At 36.0% G+C, this 15,286-nt stretch overlaps 1 protein-coding gene across 1 annotated transcript in view; it reads left to right on the top strand.

The window, feature by feature from the left end:
• Positions 1-15,286, top strand: part of SLF2 (SMC5-SMC6 complex localization factor 2) — a 46,416-nt gene that overhangs the window by 17,030 nt on the left and 14,100 nt on the right. The window contains exons 9-17 of the mRNA XM_005885338.2: positions 1,957-2,059; positions 5,410-5,485; positions 6,252-6,393; positions 8,289-8,391; positions 9,207-9,383; positions 10,714-10,811; positions 11,390-11,477; positions 13,306-13,437; positions 13,850-13,927. Of these exons, the coding sequence (XP_005885400.1) occupies positions 1,957-2,059; positions 5,410-5,485; positions 6,252-6,393; positions 8,289-8,391; positions 9,207-9,383; positions 10,714-10,811; positions 11,390-11,477; positions 13,306-13,437; positions 13,850-13,927 (997 nt within the window). The remainder of the gene's footprint in view (positions 1-1,956; positions 2,060-5,409; positions 5,486-6,251; positions 6,394-8,288; positions 8,392-9,206; positions 9,384-10,713; positions 10,812-11,389; positions 11,478-13,305; positions 13,438-13,849; positions 13,928-15,286) is intronic.

Here is a 15,286-nt window from a genome sequence, read left to right as displayed (position 1 = left end):
TTGGTCTTCAAACTTTTTTGGTTGACCTGGACGTTCTTTGTCTTTCACATCAAAATCATCACTTTTAAAGTGTTTAAACCAGAGTTCACAAGTATCTTGAGATGGAGCATGTTCACCATAAGCTTCCTGAAGTATACGATAACTTTCAGCAGCACTTTTCTTTAAAATAAAGTAATGAATTAAACTTCACGCAAATGCTCTTTTTTTTGCACAAAATTCGACATTTTTAAGCGTAAAAATACCTATGATATTAACACCTTCAGCAAATTTGACATATGAAGTTTTGAAGCTTGCTGTCAATACAACAAAATAGCATACATATCAAATGGCATATATATCAACATATGTGTAACTCCATCTATTGAAAAAAATCTGCATTAGCCTGACTGGTTTGGCTCAGTGGATAGAGCGTCGGTCTGCGGACTGAAGGGTCCCTGGTTCGATTCTGGTCAGGGGCATGTACCTTGGTTGCGGGCACATCTCCAGTAGGGAGGGTGCAGGAGGCAGCTGAATCGATGTTTCTCTCTCATCGATGTTTCTAACTCTGTCCCTCTCCCTTCCTCTCTGTAAAAAATTAATAAAATATTTTTAAAAAATTTTTAAAAATCTGCATTATTAACCGGTATACCTGGTAATAATGAGCTAATATGCTAATTAGACCAGACGGCAGAATTACCTTCTAGAATGACCTTCCAGAATGACCAGTGGGCGGGGACGGGGCCGCGAGGGCCGAGAGGCAGCCAAGGCTGCTGGGGCTGCAAAGGCCTACCCTTGCACAAATTTCGTGCATCGGGCCTGTAGTCAGTATATAATAACAGTGACTATTAAAATAATAGGGGCTTTGCCTTAGCTGGTTTTGCTCAGTGGATAGAGTGTCAGCCTTCAGACTGAAAGGTCCCGAGTTCAATTCCTGTCAGGGGCACATGCCTGGGTTGTGGGCTTGATCCCCAGTGGGGGACATGCAGGAGGCAGCAGATGAATAATTCTCTCTCATTAATGTTTCTATCCCGCTCTCCCTCTCCTTTCCTCTCTGAAATCAATAAAAGTATATTTAAAAATAAAATAACAGGGGCTTCATGGACACCGACAAGGGGGTCAGTGAGGATCTGGGGCTGGAGGCAGGGTTAGGACTGGAGGGAATCACCGGGGAGAAAAAGAGGACATAAGTAATATTTTCAACAATAAAGAATTATTTTTTTAAACATTAACAGGAGCTTAAATAAGAAAAATTTTTTTTTATGTGAAAGAATTCATAGATAGGAAGTCCAGAGCTGGTGTTTCACCATATAATCTTTCTTCTTCACCATCCTTCGTAATTGGTTGCTTTAGGTGTTCTTGGAGCTCCAGCCTTTGCATTCATATTTCCAGAAATCCCACACAACATTTTTACTTATGGTTAGTTGGGTAGAACTTAGTCAACGTGGCCATACCTACCCACAGGGAAGGCTGGGAATAATTTTTATTTCAGGGAGCCAGTGTGCCCAGCTAAAAATCAGGGTTTGGAAAAGAGGAAAGGCAAGGATAGATATTGGGATAAGCAATTAGCAGTCTCTATCACGATGCTTTTCTCTCGAATTACCACAGAGCTAATTTCTCTCAGTGCATGATATCTCAGATCCAGAGAGATCACATTAATTCTGGTGCTGAGTTTTATGGAAGTACAAACGCAAGCTGGCAAAAGCAGGCGATGTCCTGAGACTTGATAGGCTCTTCCTGTTGATAAACACTGCCAGCTAATGTAGATTTGTCCATTAGATAAATCTAGAGCCAAGCCAACAGATTGGATCACTTTTAGGTCATCAATTGAATATCTTTTATAAGTAACCCATCCATTGGAGTGGAATCCACCCAAGAATGACTTAAGGATGTTGTCCTTGCTCATTTTCCTGATTATGTCAGGTATGGTGATAGAAGTTTCTTGTCAACAGTCATATTGAGTTTGCTTTATTTTTTCAGATCAGGAAAAACCGATCAGATTTTTTTGACGACGCAAGGCTTCCTTACCTCTGCTTATCACTATGTCCAGTGTCCTGTACCTGTGTTAAAGTGGCTGTTTCGGGTAAGAGAAATGTTTGAGGGGTATTGCTTCCAACTGTATTTCCCAGTCAAAAGTAAACTTTTAAAATATAATCTTATTTGAACATTACTAGAGAAAAAACTAATACAGCTTATCAAACCCATGATTTCAGTGGATTAGAATGAGGCAAAAGAATAAATGTAAAAAGATTATAAAGAAAATACTAATGCAGCTAGTGTGTAGGATAGTCAGTAATGTTGTACCTGGGACATACATTGGTAAATCACTGTTATAGTTAGTTTCAGAAAGATCTTCTAATGCTTATATCCTGGGGGTACCCTTTTGCCCCCATTTTTATGGAGGTGACTGCATACATTTTTAGGATTTGACTTGACTAATCTTTCCCCATTCATTTCTTTTTAATGTAAATCAAATGGAATGTTTCTCCTCATTCATATCTAACTCTTAAATCTACCTCAGTTATCTTAATTTTTGTATTATCTATATGGTAACTTTATAAATATTTAGTGTATCAGAGAACTATGATATGTGAAGTGAGAAGTGGGACAAACATGGAGTTTCTAGTCTGGGCTTTAAGATAGTATTTGAAAGAATCTTGTATTTGGCAAGAACTAGATATTCCAGTACAGGCTTTTATTCATTTTTTCATAAAGCTGGCAATTTTGAGTGCCAGCTCTGCCAGGTAGTGAAGAGAGAATAACAATGAAAAAGGTGTTTCTGATCTCATGAAATCCACATTCTAGTATAGAGGAGACAGGCAATAAATGAGTGTGTGCACATTTGTAGGTATATCAAATGGTAAGTTCTATGAAGAAAAAATAGGCTAAAGAAAGTTTGATTTTTCTATGTATGTTATATATATGGTATCAGTAAGGCCTTACTGATAAGGTGAGGTCTGAGTAAAGACTTGAAGAAGGTGGTGAACTGAGCCTTGTCACTATGTGAGAGAAGAGCATTCTAGACAAAGAGAATAACAGGTGGGGCAGACTATGGGGCAGAAGCATTTGCTTCCAGTAACTGACTACTTAGACCCCAGTAATTTTTTAACAGTCCTAATTAAATAAAAAAATGTCTTCCTACGGTTTTTATCTAGTGGTACTAAGTATCTTTTCTACAGCTTCCCAGAATTTGCTTCATCTGTCTTTACAGTACTTCGGTTATTTTTATTTATTGATTTTGAGAGAGAGAGAGAGAGAAACATCGATGAGTTGTTCCACTTATTTATGCAATCATTGGTTGATTCTTGCATGTGCCCTGACTGGGAGTCCAACTGGCAACCTTGGTGTATAGGGATGACACTCTAACCAGCTGAGCTACCCAGCCAGGGCCCTTGAGTTATTTTTAAATAACTATCAGGACTGTCCTCTCTCCACACTAAACATTCTGCAGTCACTAAATTTCCAGTCTCTTTACTGATCATCTTTCTGATAGACCTTTAGCTTGTCAATGTCACTCATAAAGTATTTTTCCCCTCCCTATATAATGGACCTGTGCTTCAGATAAGGTCTTTCTTACCAGCAGTTTCTAGCAAGCTTTTTACCTATCTACTCTACCCACATATTTCTATTTATTACAATTCAGAATTTTATTTGCTCTCATGACAGGCCTCTATTCTCTAATTATGTAATACATATTTTCTTAAACTTATAAGTAAGACTTTGCATTTAGCTTATGTTAATTTTCATCTTCTTGATGTGTGCCCATCATTATGACCTTTTTAAAACCCTAATGATAGCATACAAGCATATCTTTGTGTAAGCAGTTTTTTTTTTTGTTTTTTGTGTGTAAGCAGTTTTTTATATTCTTCATATTTATTCTTTGAAAACCAAACTAATAATTATTTTTTAAGCACTTTTTCTGTGTCTCACTTCTCCTTTCCAATTCCAAATTCATTTTTCATGATAGACCGACCAATTTACAAGTTTTTAAAAATAAATGTCAGAATTCATTTTAAATGTCTTTTTTAAAATTATTATTGTTATTTAAGAGGGAGAGAGAGATAGAAACATCAATTATTAGAATTGTCAATCAGCTGCCTCCCACAAGCCCCCAGGGGGATCAAACCCACAATCCAGGCATGTGCCCTGACTGGGAATCGAACTGTAACCTCAGGTTCATAGGTCGACACCCAACCACTGAGCCATGCTGACCTGGCTCAGAATTCATTTTAATGCTATAGTCCTAATTAATATTTTGTAAATTTAATTGTGAAAATGTTTTACATCTTTGTGATCTAAATGTAGTAGACCAGAAAGACAGTTTACTATTTATTTATTTTTTTACTGTTTTCAGAGGAAATTCACCTGGGTTTTTGTTTTGTTTTTTAAATATGTTTTTATTAATTTTAGAGACAGAGAGGAAGGAGGAGTTTTAAACTTGTGCTTTTATTCCCAAAGAATTATCTTGTAAAATTTTATTAATTACATGACTCTGCATATAAATTCCTGTGTAAAAAGGCCAACTAGGTCAAAGTGCAAGGACAGCCGTGGCTGGGTGGCTCAGTTAGTTGGATTATGGTCCCGTATAGGTTCTATACCTTATCAGAGCACATACCTAGGTTATGGGTTCAATCCCTGGTCGAGGTGCATATAGGAGGCAACCAATTGATGTTTCTCACATCAATGTTTCTCTCTTTCCCTCTAAGATATCATTATAAACATAACCTCTGGTGGGGATTGAAAAAAAAAAAGTACAAAGACAGTAGCTTTGCATAAATTACTAAATTATTTTTTAAATTTTCCCAAAGTACACTCACACTGGCCATACTACCTGTTTCCTAGTACACTTCTGAACACTGAATATTATCAATATTTTCAGTCTTCACTGATCTTGAAGTCAACTAATGACATCTTGTTATTTTTCTTTGTATTTCATTGATTATTGGTGATACTGAACATCTTTTTAAAAGTACGTTGGTATGTTAATTTGCATATTTGTATCTTTTCAAGTATTTTTACTAGTTCTTGGTTTGATGATTTTGCCTGTGAAGTGATCAAGCTGTCAGCCTTTTCCTTTATGGTTTTTGGGTTTTGTGTCATGATATGAACTCAAAAATTATTTTATAGTTTCAAATGTTGTATTTGTCTTACTATAAATGAAGTTTTTAAAAATAACATGTGAGAATGGAAAAGGCCCTGACTTCAGAATGAGACGTGGATTTAAATTCCAGCTGCTCATGTATTATGTTGGGTGGAGTATTTTAATCTCTCCGAGCCTATTTGCTCCTATGTGTGATGTATGACCACTTCATAAGGTCTTTATAAGTATTAAATGAAATGCACATAAAACACCTGTTGTGTATGTGGCTGGCAAATAGTAAATGCTTATATTTTCTTTCTTCTCCTTAATACTCTTATCATTCATCTACTTAGATGATGTCAGTTCATACAGACTGTATTGTGTCCGTGCAGATTTTAAGTACATTGATGGAAATAACAATTAGAAATGGTGAGTATATAATGGTAATTAGCAGTATGAATTATTGGTTGATGTGTACCTGGTCTTTTTCGTATTGCTGAAAATTACTAATAGGATATTTGGGAATATAGAATAAAAATTATTTTTGTAATCTAAAAATGAAATGAAACTCCAATCAAAAATGAGTGTCTGCATTTTTCTAGTTGTATAAGATGTTGCAAGTGGCAGCCCTTACCTAATATTTACCAAGTCATGGCTTACTGTGCTAGGTAAGTAGAAATAGTTGCAAGTTTATTTATTTAGTCAATTAACTTTAATTGGCTCTTGGTGAGCAACAGTATTATACTGATTGTGCACTGAGGCAATTGATAGTGTCTATTGCAAAAGTGTGACAATTGCTTTTTCAAAACCTTTGAGATCTCTTGTAATGAAACAAGCATTGTGATCTAGCTGTCTTACTTGTTTTGAGGATTGTGACATATAGGCATTGGTGATGGTAAAATCACCCTGTGCTAATAGTAGTGGTATTTTACCGTTGTTATTTCCATCTTTTCAAATGTGTTGCTTTTATCTATCACTCTCAGATACTTTGTTCATAAATATCATTTCTTTCATATTTATTTGAAAATTTGTAATTCTTATATGATCATTCTAAACAACTATATTGTTAACATATCATTACCAGTTGTCATTATATAGAATCACTATAATAATCCATATTTCACATGCAGACTGTCACCTTGCAACTGTGAGTTTGTGAACTCAGGATTTAAGATAAAATATTTTCTTCTACTAGATACCTTCAGTGATTCACCAGTTTGGCCTTGGATCCCATCATTGTCTGATATAGCAGCTGTGTTTTTCAATATGGGAATTGATTTTAGATTTTTGTTTCCTCTGGAGAATCTTCAGCCAGACTTTAATGAAGATAATCTAGTGTAAGTTTTCTTTTCATAATGAATGCCAAAAACATTCTTTTAAACAATTTTTATATAAGAATAGTTAATAGTCATTCTTTTAATAACTTTAATATCCATTCTTGATTTTTTTAAAAATCTCTCAAAGTTGAAATGGATCTTGAATTAGATACATGAACCTCTGTCTTCAGCTAAAGCCATCATCATGTTTAACAAAGGAAAATAGAAACTTTTTTTAAAATTCAAAAACACAGTAATAATATTTTACCTGTTTTCTGTTTTGCTCTCCCTTTGTTCTAACCAAAATATCTGCTTGTTCTTTCTCTAAATTAGCCATTGTTGCATTGGCTCTTCCTCATGCTGACCCCTCAGTTCCATCCTTAGTGTTTCTCTGTCAAAATATTACCTGTCTTACTTATTGAAACACTATTTAAAAGAGCAAAAGACAGTCCATTTATTGGGGACAGATTATGGTACATTAATAATAATCATCACAACTACTAAAACGTATTGCTTAGTATGTGCAAAGCATGGTTCTAAGGTCTTAATATGTAGTATTTCATTTAATAATCACTACAACTATTAGTATTTTCATTCCCATTTTGCTGGTAAGTAAGGCATAGAAACATATCAAGTAACTTGCCCACGGTGTATAGCTAGGAAGGGACACAGGACTACCAAGCAGATATTTAAAAAATAAAAAGTGCCCTGACCGGTTTGGCTCAGCAGATAGAGCGTCGGCCTGCGGACTCAGGGGTCCTGGGTTCGATTCCGGTCAAGGGCATGTACCTTGGTTGCGGGCACATTCCCAGTGGGGAGTGTGCAGGAAGCAGCTGATCGATGTTCCTCTCTCATCGATGTTTCTAACTCTCTATCCCTCTCCCTTCCTCTCTGTAAAAAATAAGTAAAATATATTTTTGAAAAATAAAAAGTTCTTCACATATGGAAGTATCTCTATGATAAATATAAAGTGAAAAAAGAGTTGTGCAGAAAGTAGTATATAGTATGCTAACATTTATATTAAAGGTGTGAGAAGGTGAAATACTCATATTTATTTGTATATGCATAAAACACTTGTGGAAAAAAGGACTAAAATTAGTAGTGATTGTGGGGAGGGGAGATGGGTGGCTGAAGGTCTAGACTGGGAGTATAATTCTTCACAGCACACTGTATCTATATACCTCTTGACTTTTTAATTAGATTAAACAAGAAAATATTATCTTTTTTTAAATCACCTAAGGGTATGCTTTTTTAGTGATTTTAGAGAGTGGAAGAGAAAAACATCAATCAGTTGCCTCTCGTACATGCCCTGCCAGGGATGGAACCCTCAGCCTAGGCATGTGCCCTGACCAGGAATTAAAGCTACAACCTTTTGATGTACAGGATGATGCTCCAGCCAACTGAGCCACCCAGTCAGATCTTTTGAATGCCAAGTTCATGTGTCTCCTCTTCACTTACCTCAACCAAAATTGGGGGCTTACAGTTGTTTCTTTATATTGCTGTGGCAGTTTCTTTAAGTCATAGGAGGCTTTTAAATACTAAGAGTTCTTTGTAGTCAGAGCCATCATCTACATAACTCTCTGACACCAAAAGCAATGAGGATAGTGCCTTATAATAAGTAGTTGTTCAAGGAAAAACTAATGCATAGAGATAGAGATCAAATTAGTATTTACCTGGAGTGAGAGAAAGTAGATTGACTTGCATCTGGCATGAAGGGACTTTTAGGGGTAATGGAAATGTCCTATTTCTTGATTCGGATGGTGGTTACACTAGCATATATATTTATCAAAACTTAAAATGGGCATATTCCTTTTATTGTATGCAAATTATGCCTCAATAAAATATACATTTTTGATGTTATATTTCTTATAATTATATTGTACCTAATTTCGTTTTGCTTTATTCACTTTCGATAGTTCTGAAACACAAATGACATTGGGGGGAGAAGGAAGTGAAGATTCATCTTGTAAGCCGATTTTTTCAACTCTTCCTGAAACCAACATTTTAAATGTGGTTAAGGTAAGTAAAACACTTATGTGTGTCTTAACGGAGAGCTGGAACCATTTACTTTGGTGGTTAATAGTTTTAAAAGAAAATCAGTAGTGTTTTACCAGGTGATTTCCAGTCTCTGAAATTTCTTAGCAATAATCTTTGTTTTAAAGATTATTTTTGCTGTTTTTATTTTGATTTTTAATATTAGGAGTGAAAGGGATGATCAGAGTATATATTTAACATAGTTCTAGGAATACTTTACTAAGAAGCTTTTTGAAACTAATATCTTTAAAACCAGTAATTTTTTAGAATTCAGATGTATGAAGAAAAAATATTACAATGTAACTCAGTGACTAAGAATAACAGTGTTAAAACATTTTTAGTGGTTGGATCAAATCAATGATATTACGCTATTAAGAAAATCTTGAGCCCTAGCTGGTTTGGCTCAGCGGACTGAAGGGTCCCAGGTTCGATTCTGGTCAAGAGCACATGCCCAGATTGCGGGCTTGATCCCCAGTAGGGGGCGTGCAGGAGGCAGCCGATCAATGATTCTCTGTCATTGTTATCTCTTGCTTCCTCTCCCTTCCTCTCTGAAATCAATAAAAATATATTTTTTTTAAAAAGAAAGAAAAAGGAAAATCTTGAAAATGAGAAAATAAGGAAGAAAATACTTAATCCTATCACCTAATTCAACTACTAGCATGAGTATTTTTTTTCCCTAGGCAACTAATGTTTTGTTTTCTACACAATTCTCTTTTGCATTTTTTATTTAAAAGTTCTTATTTTAAACTATTTAAGTAAAATTTATCTCAAGTAGCTTTGTCTCTGCATTTGTGTCAAAGTTTCTAGGCTTATGTACATCAATACATCCAGAAGGTTACCAGGATCACGAAATAATGTTACTGATTTTAATGTTATTTAAAATGAGTTTGGAAAAACAGCTGAAGCAGATTCCTCTAGTGGACTTTCAAAGTCTCCTGATAAACCTGATGAAAAACATCAGAGATTGGAACACAAAGGTAATATTATTTAAAAGTTTAGTATTGGTTTTCTTGTGTAACATCACAATTTTACTTTCACAGTGCATGCAGAATAGTTTCTAAGCTCAGTTAAGATCTTGGGCAGATGAAAAAAACTGAGGAAGGGACTGTCTTTGCTGGGACTGTATTATTTAAATTCATTACAACTGAATCATCTCTAAAACTATTTTTTCCACATATCTACCCCCGCCCAGCCCCAATGTCTTTATTGGGGAATTACTGTGGGCCAAGCATTAATGTAGATGCTAGAGATACATCTGTGAAAAAAGACAAAGCCCTTGACCTCATGGTAGTTTTACCCTAGTCAGAGGGTTATATAATAAATGAAGTTGCCCTAGCTGGTTTGGCTCAGTGGATAGAGCGTCGGCCTGCGGACTGAAGGGTTGTGGGCTGGATTCCAATCCAGGGCACATGTAGGAAGCAGCCGATCAATGATTCTCTCTCATCATTGATGTTTCTATCTATCCCTCTCCCTTCCTCTCTGAAATCAAAATATATATATTTTTTTTTAAAAAAATAAATAAAAAGTAAATGTAGATTATAATATTATGTCAAGTTATAATAGGGCTACAAATAAAGCAAAACATGAGTATAGAGAGTAGCAAGGCAGTCAAGGAATGCCTTTCTAGAGTGACCTTTGAGCAGAGACCAAAAAGAAATGATGAAGTGAGTTATACATACAAAAATATAAGTTGAACTTCTGCAGCCATATTGAGGCTAAACATGCATAATTTTTGTTAGACTTTTAAAAATTATGTTTTTCAAGCTTTTTGGTGGAAAACTTCAAAGAAGTGTAAAAATAGAAGAAAGTATAACGAACCCCTAACTACCTATCACCCAGCTTTGTTATTATCAAGACATTATCTTGTCTCATCTGTTATCCTCCCCCCATATTTCTTTACCCTACTCAGGGATTATTTTGAAGCAATTCTCTTAGACTTTAAATACTGGAATAGCGAAGGATCCTTAGAATGCAAGAAATCCCAGGTCCAGGAAGATGTACAGTCTTGTACAACTCTCATTATACACCTTTGGGAACTGATATTTGTATTCAAATCACTTTATTCTTCCAAGAAGGAAATTTAAGTACATATAGATAGGTATCTGTTCAGTCTGTTCTAGAGTTTAAGATAAAATTGAATCTGTGTACTATGTACATTTTAGCAGGTACTAGACTCCATGCTGTTTCTAAAAATGAGTGCTCTTTTCATTATAATGCTTCCATTATGGCAAGATCATTGTAGATGATCTGTTGGATATTTGATTCCACTGTCCTGTTTGAAAAATCTTACTCATTCTTTGTTTTCAGGTGCCTGAACTCTGTTTGGCCATAAATGAACTCTCCAGTCATCCCCACAACCTTCTGTGGTTGGTACAGCTGGTCCCTAACTGGACATCCCGTGGAAGGTATTGAAAAGTGAGAATTAAACATTTAAAAATGTATAGTGTTATCTAGCCGATGTGGCTCAGCAGTTGAGGATCGATCTATGAACCAAGAGATTACGGTTCCATTCCCAGTCAGGGCAATTGCCTTGGTTGCGGGCTCGCCCCCCAGTTGAGGGTGTGTAGGAGGCAGCCGATCAATGATTCTCATCATTGATGTGTGTGTGTGTCTCTCTCTCCCTCTCCCTTCCTCTCTGAAATCAATAAAAATATATTTTAAAATGTATAATGTTTACATTAATAACATAATGCTTTTGGGACCTTTATTTCCTTTTATCATACCTTAAGTGTTAGATCTGAGTCTTTTATTTCATATTCAGCTCTGGGAAAATGTATTCACAGCCCGATTCTGATAAGGCAACTCTAACTTTATGTACAAATATTTTACATGAAACTTTTACTATTCTATTAAAGCTTATATGTTCTTATATAGCCTTCTCTTGATTAGCTATATTTTCAATTAGCAGGACTAGAACAACTTTTGCATTCATCTGCTTCTCAAACAGTATTGATTAAAATACATTCTAAAATTGTAATTCCAGGCAACTGAGACAGTGCCTCAGCCTAGTGATTATTTCAAAGCTTTTGGATGAGAAACGTGAAGATATCCCTAACACCAATAATCTGCAGGTATAGGTAACATTTTTGTATTCCTTTAATAAATGGAAGAAGTAGTAAAGTGTAGGGAAAATTGATGGATCCTGAGTCAAAAGTCCTGGGATTAGATCTCAACTCTCAGACATAATACTATTCATGTAATCTTTAGGATGATACTTAATTAATGAGATTTTGTTTCTTCATCTGTGAAATGGAGATGGTATCACACCCTCTACCATCTCCATAGGACTGTTGTGGACATTTAGATCAGCGATTGCCAACCTTTTGGACCTCATGGACCAAAGGTTGGCGACCGCTGCTCCAAAGGTTTCCTTAAATCAGCGGTTGCTAACCTTTCGGAACTCACGGACCACCGGTTGGTGACCACTAATTTAGATGAAATAGTATATAAAATCTGCTGGGAAAATCATAATGTGTTATATATGATGTCATTTATTAAATTAATGCATCAAGGTTAGCAATTTTATCATAAAATTAGAAATTGCAAAACTATCTATACTAATAAAAGCCTAGGTGGTCATCACGCCCTCATGTCCTCACCATCCATCACCAGGGTGGGCGGTGCTTGACACTGCTTGCACTGCATGGGACCGCGGGGGCAGGACCCCCAGCTCCAGCCTACCTCTTTTGGGCAATCGATCGTGGGGCTCCCGCACTGTGAGAGGGCACAGGCCAGGCTGGGGAACACCCTCCCCTCCCCTCAGTGCACGAATTTTGTGCACCGGGCCACTAGTTGTACATTAATTGCATCTTATACCTGTTTTAATATTAGTCTTTAAATTGTAGAGCTTAAATCAGGGGTCCTCTAACTTTTTAAACAGGGGGCCAGTTCACTGTCCCTCAGACCGTTGGAGGGCCGGACTATAGTTTAAAAAAAAACTATGAACAAATTCCTATGCACACTGCATATATCTTATTTTGAAGTAAAAAAACAAAACGGGAACAAATACAATATTTGTATTTGCATGTGGCCCGAGGGCCGTAGTTTGAGGACCCCTGGCTTAAATATTGTTGCCCTTCAGTACTTATTCAGTAGTAAATATTCACATAGATACACAAGTGTGTATAAACATGTCCTAGGCAAGTTCCACTCTGAGAAGTCCTGAAGGCTTTTTTCAAACATTAATAGTACTAATGGGACTACTCATAGTTATATTTGAAAACTCAACATAGAACCGGATTTAGATGTAGTGTTCTTGTTTGAATTGCAGTTTGGTACAAGATAATCTGGGGGGAGAGGGGGATGAATTAGAGACTCTGCCCTTGAAAACATAACCTAAGTCATTGAAACAAACAAACAAAAAAATAACCATTGTGGTACAGTGTAGTAAGAGCAGTGATAGAAGTGTGCACAAGGTGCTATGGGACAGAGATTAAAAGAAACAGCTGCATTGGTGGAGTTGAGGTAGATTTGATTCCAGATACTTGGGGACCACTTCTGAGTCACCAGGGTCATTATCAAATATCTCTCAGTCCTTTCAGTGATATTTACTGCCTTCAAAAGGGAATTCTTTTAAAAATTCAGTGACTTCTACTCACAGAGAGATTCAGTTTTACTGACTTTCAAATAATTTCACAGAAAATACACTCTTTGATCTCTATTATAATGCCATTTGGTCTCCTCCTTAAGCTTTTATCCTCAATTACAAGCACTAATCTTTAATTTAAAATCCCTTTTAAGCAATTGAGGACTTTAAAATAGAAGAGAAATTGTTATTAGTTAAAGGGCCAAAATTAGAGAAGTCAAAATGAACAGAGGACACACTAAAAAAAAAAAAAAAATAGCCTGAGAAAGAACAACTGTATTGCTTAATATTACTCAATGTCTTTCTTTTGATAGATATCAGTCCTACATCGGTATCTTGTACAAATGAAGCCTTCTGATTTATTGAAGAAAATGGTCTTGAAGAAAAGAGCTGAACAACCAAATGGCATCATTGATGACAGTCTTCATTTGGAACTTGAAAAGCAGGTATCTGAAGATAGATCATCTCAAAAAGAGTACATATGAGCATGACTGATGCCACCTTGCTAACCATAGACTGATACAGCATAGGCATTTAGAGAGTACTATAAAGTGAATGTTACTATCACAAAATTCTTCAGTAAACTTGAGAGTTGAGGTTGAGGTTAAAAAAGGATGGTTATTGGTAATTTAATACTGGGAATATTTTTTTGTAGCCCTTGGGCAGTTGTGAGGTAAAATGAATGCACTTGCGTTAGAAATCAGAAAGCCTGGGTTAAATGCATGGCTTTTTCGTACTTACTCGATTTACTTTAGCAAATCCTTAATCTTTCCTGGGCAGCTTTCCCAATGTGTAAACTGGAGTGATATCTATGCTAGCTAATTTCATGGGTGTTCATTTTATTCATTTCTCTAATAGGCATATTACCTGACCTACATTCTTCTTCATTTAGTTGGTGAAGTTAGTTGTTCCCATTCTTTTTCTTCTGGACAACGGGTAAGTAGTTTTAAATAGTTTTTTTTTGTTGTTTTTAATAAATGTCACTATTGATGGAATGAATGAATGAACATTCTTTTTTAATTGTATTAAACTAATTGGGTGACATTGGTTAATGAGATAAGTTTTGCCCAGCTGGTGTGGCTCAGAGGTTGAGCATCAACCAATGAACCAGGAGGTCACAGTTTCGATCCCCAGTCAGGGCACATGCCCAGGTTTTGGGCTTGATCCCCAGTAGGGAGCGTGAAAGAGGCAGCCGGTAGATGTTTCTATCTCATTGATGTTCCTATCTCTCCCTCTCCCTCTACAAATCAATAAAAACATTTTTTTAAAAGATTATATAAGTTTTAAGTGTACAGTTCTATAATACATCATCTATATATTGCATTGTGTGTTCACCACCCAAAGTCAGATCTTCTGTCACCACATATTTGAACCCCTTTAACCTTCTTCTACCTCACTCCACCTCCATTCTCCTCTGGTAACCACCATACTGTTGTCTGTGTCTATGAGTTTTTTGTTTGTTTTGTTTGTCCATTTGTTGCTTTCTGATTTATATCTCCATGAGTGAAATTATGTGGTTCTTATATTTTTCTGTGTGACTTATTTTGCTTGGCATGATTCTTTCAAGATCCATCCATGTTGTCCCAAATGGCAGTATTTCATCTTTTCTTATGGCTGAGTAATATTCCATTGTATATGTGTACCACATCTTCTTTATCCAATCATCCATCGAAGGACACTTAGGTTGTTCCCATGTCTTGGCCACCATGTGAACATAGGAGTTCATATATCTTTACAAATAACTGTTTTCATATTTTTTGGGTAGATATCCAAAAGAGTGATTGCTTGGTCATATGATAGTTCTATTCTAATTTGGGGGGAAACCTCCATACTGTTTTCCATGTACCAATTTATGAAAATTCTTTTGTAGGAGAAAATTTAGTAAAAGTTAACCTTGGATTTGCTGTATAACAGTTATTTTCAACCTTTTTTATCTTATGGCACATATAAACTAATTAATAAAATTCTGTGTCACACCAAATATATATATTTTTGCCAGCCTAACTAAACAAATAGGTACAATTTTGATTCATTCATGGCTATTATTGTGTTGGATATCGTCACTTTTTTTTATTTGATCCTCTAAGGGAAAAGCGGTCAGTGCCCCTAACTAAATAGTCAGGTATTGCATGTTTTAAAAATTCTTATGGTAGCCCTAACTGGTTTGGCTCAGTGGATAGAGCGTCAGCCTGCGGACTCAAGGGTCCCAGGTTCGATTCCAGTCAAGGGCATGTACCTTGGTTGCGGGCACATCCCCAGTAGGGAGTGTGCAGGAGGCAGCTGATCGATGTTTCT

This window comes from Myotis brandtii, unplaced genomic scaffold (assembly GCF_000412655.1).
Source record: "Myotis brandtii unplaced genomic scaffold, ASM41265v1 scaffold902, whole genome shotgun sequence".
Lineage (NCBI taxonomy): Eukaryota > Metazoa > Chordata > Mammalia > Chiroptera > Vespertilionidae > Myotis > Myotis brandtii.
This window is presented reverse-complemented; position numbering and strand designations above follow the sequence as displayed.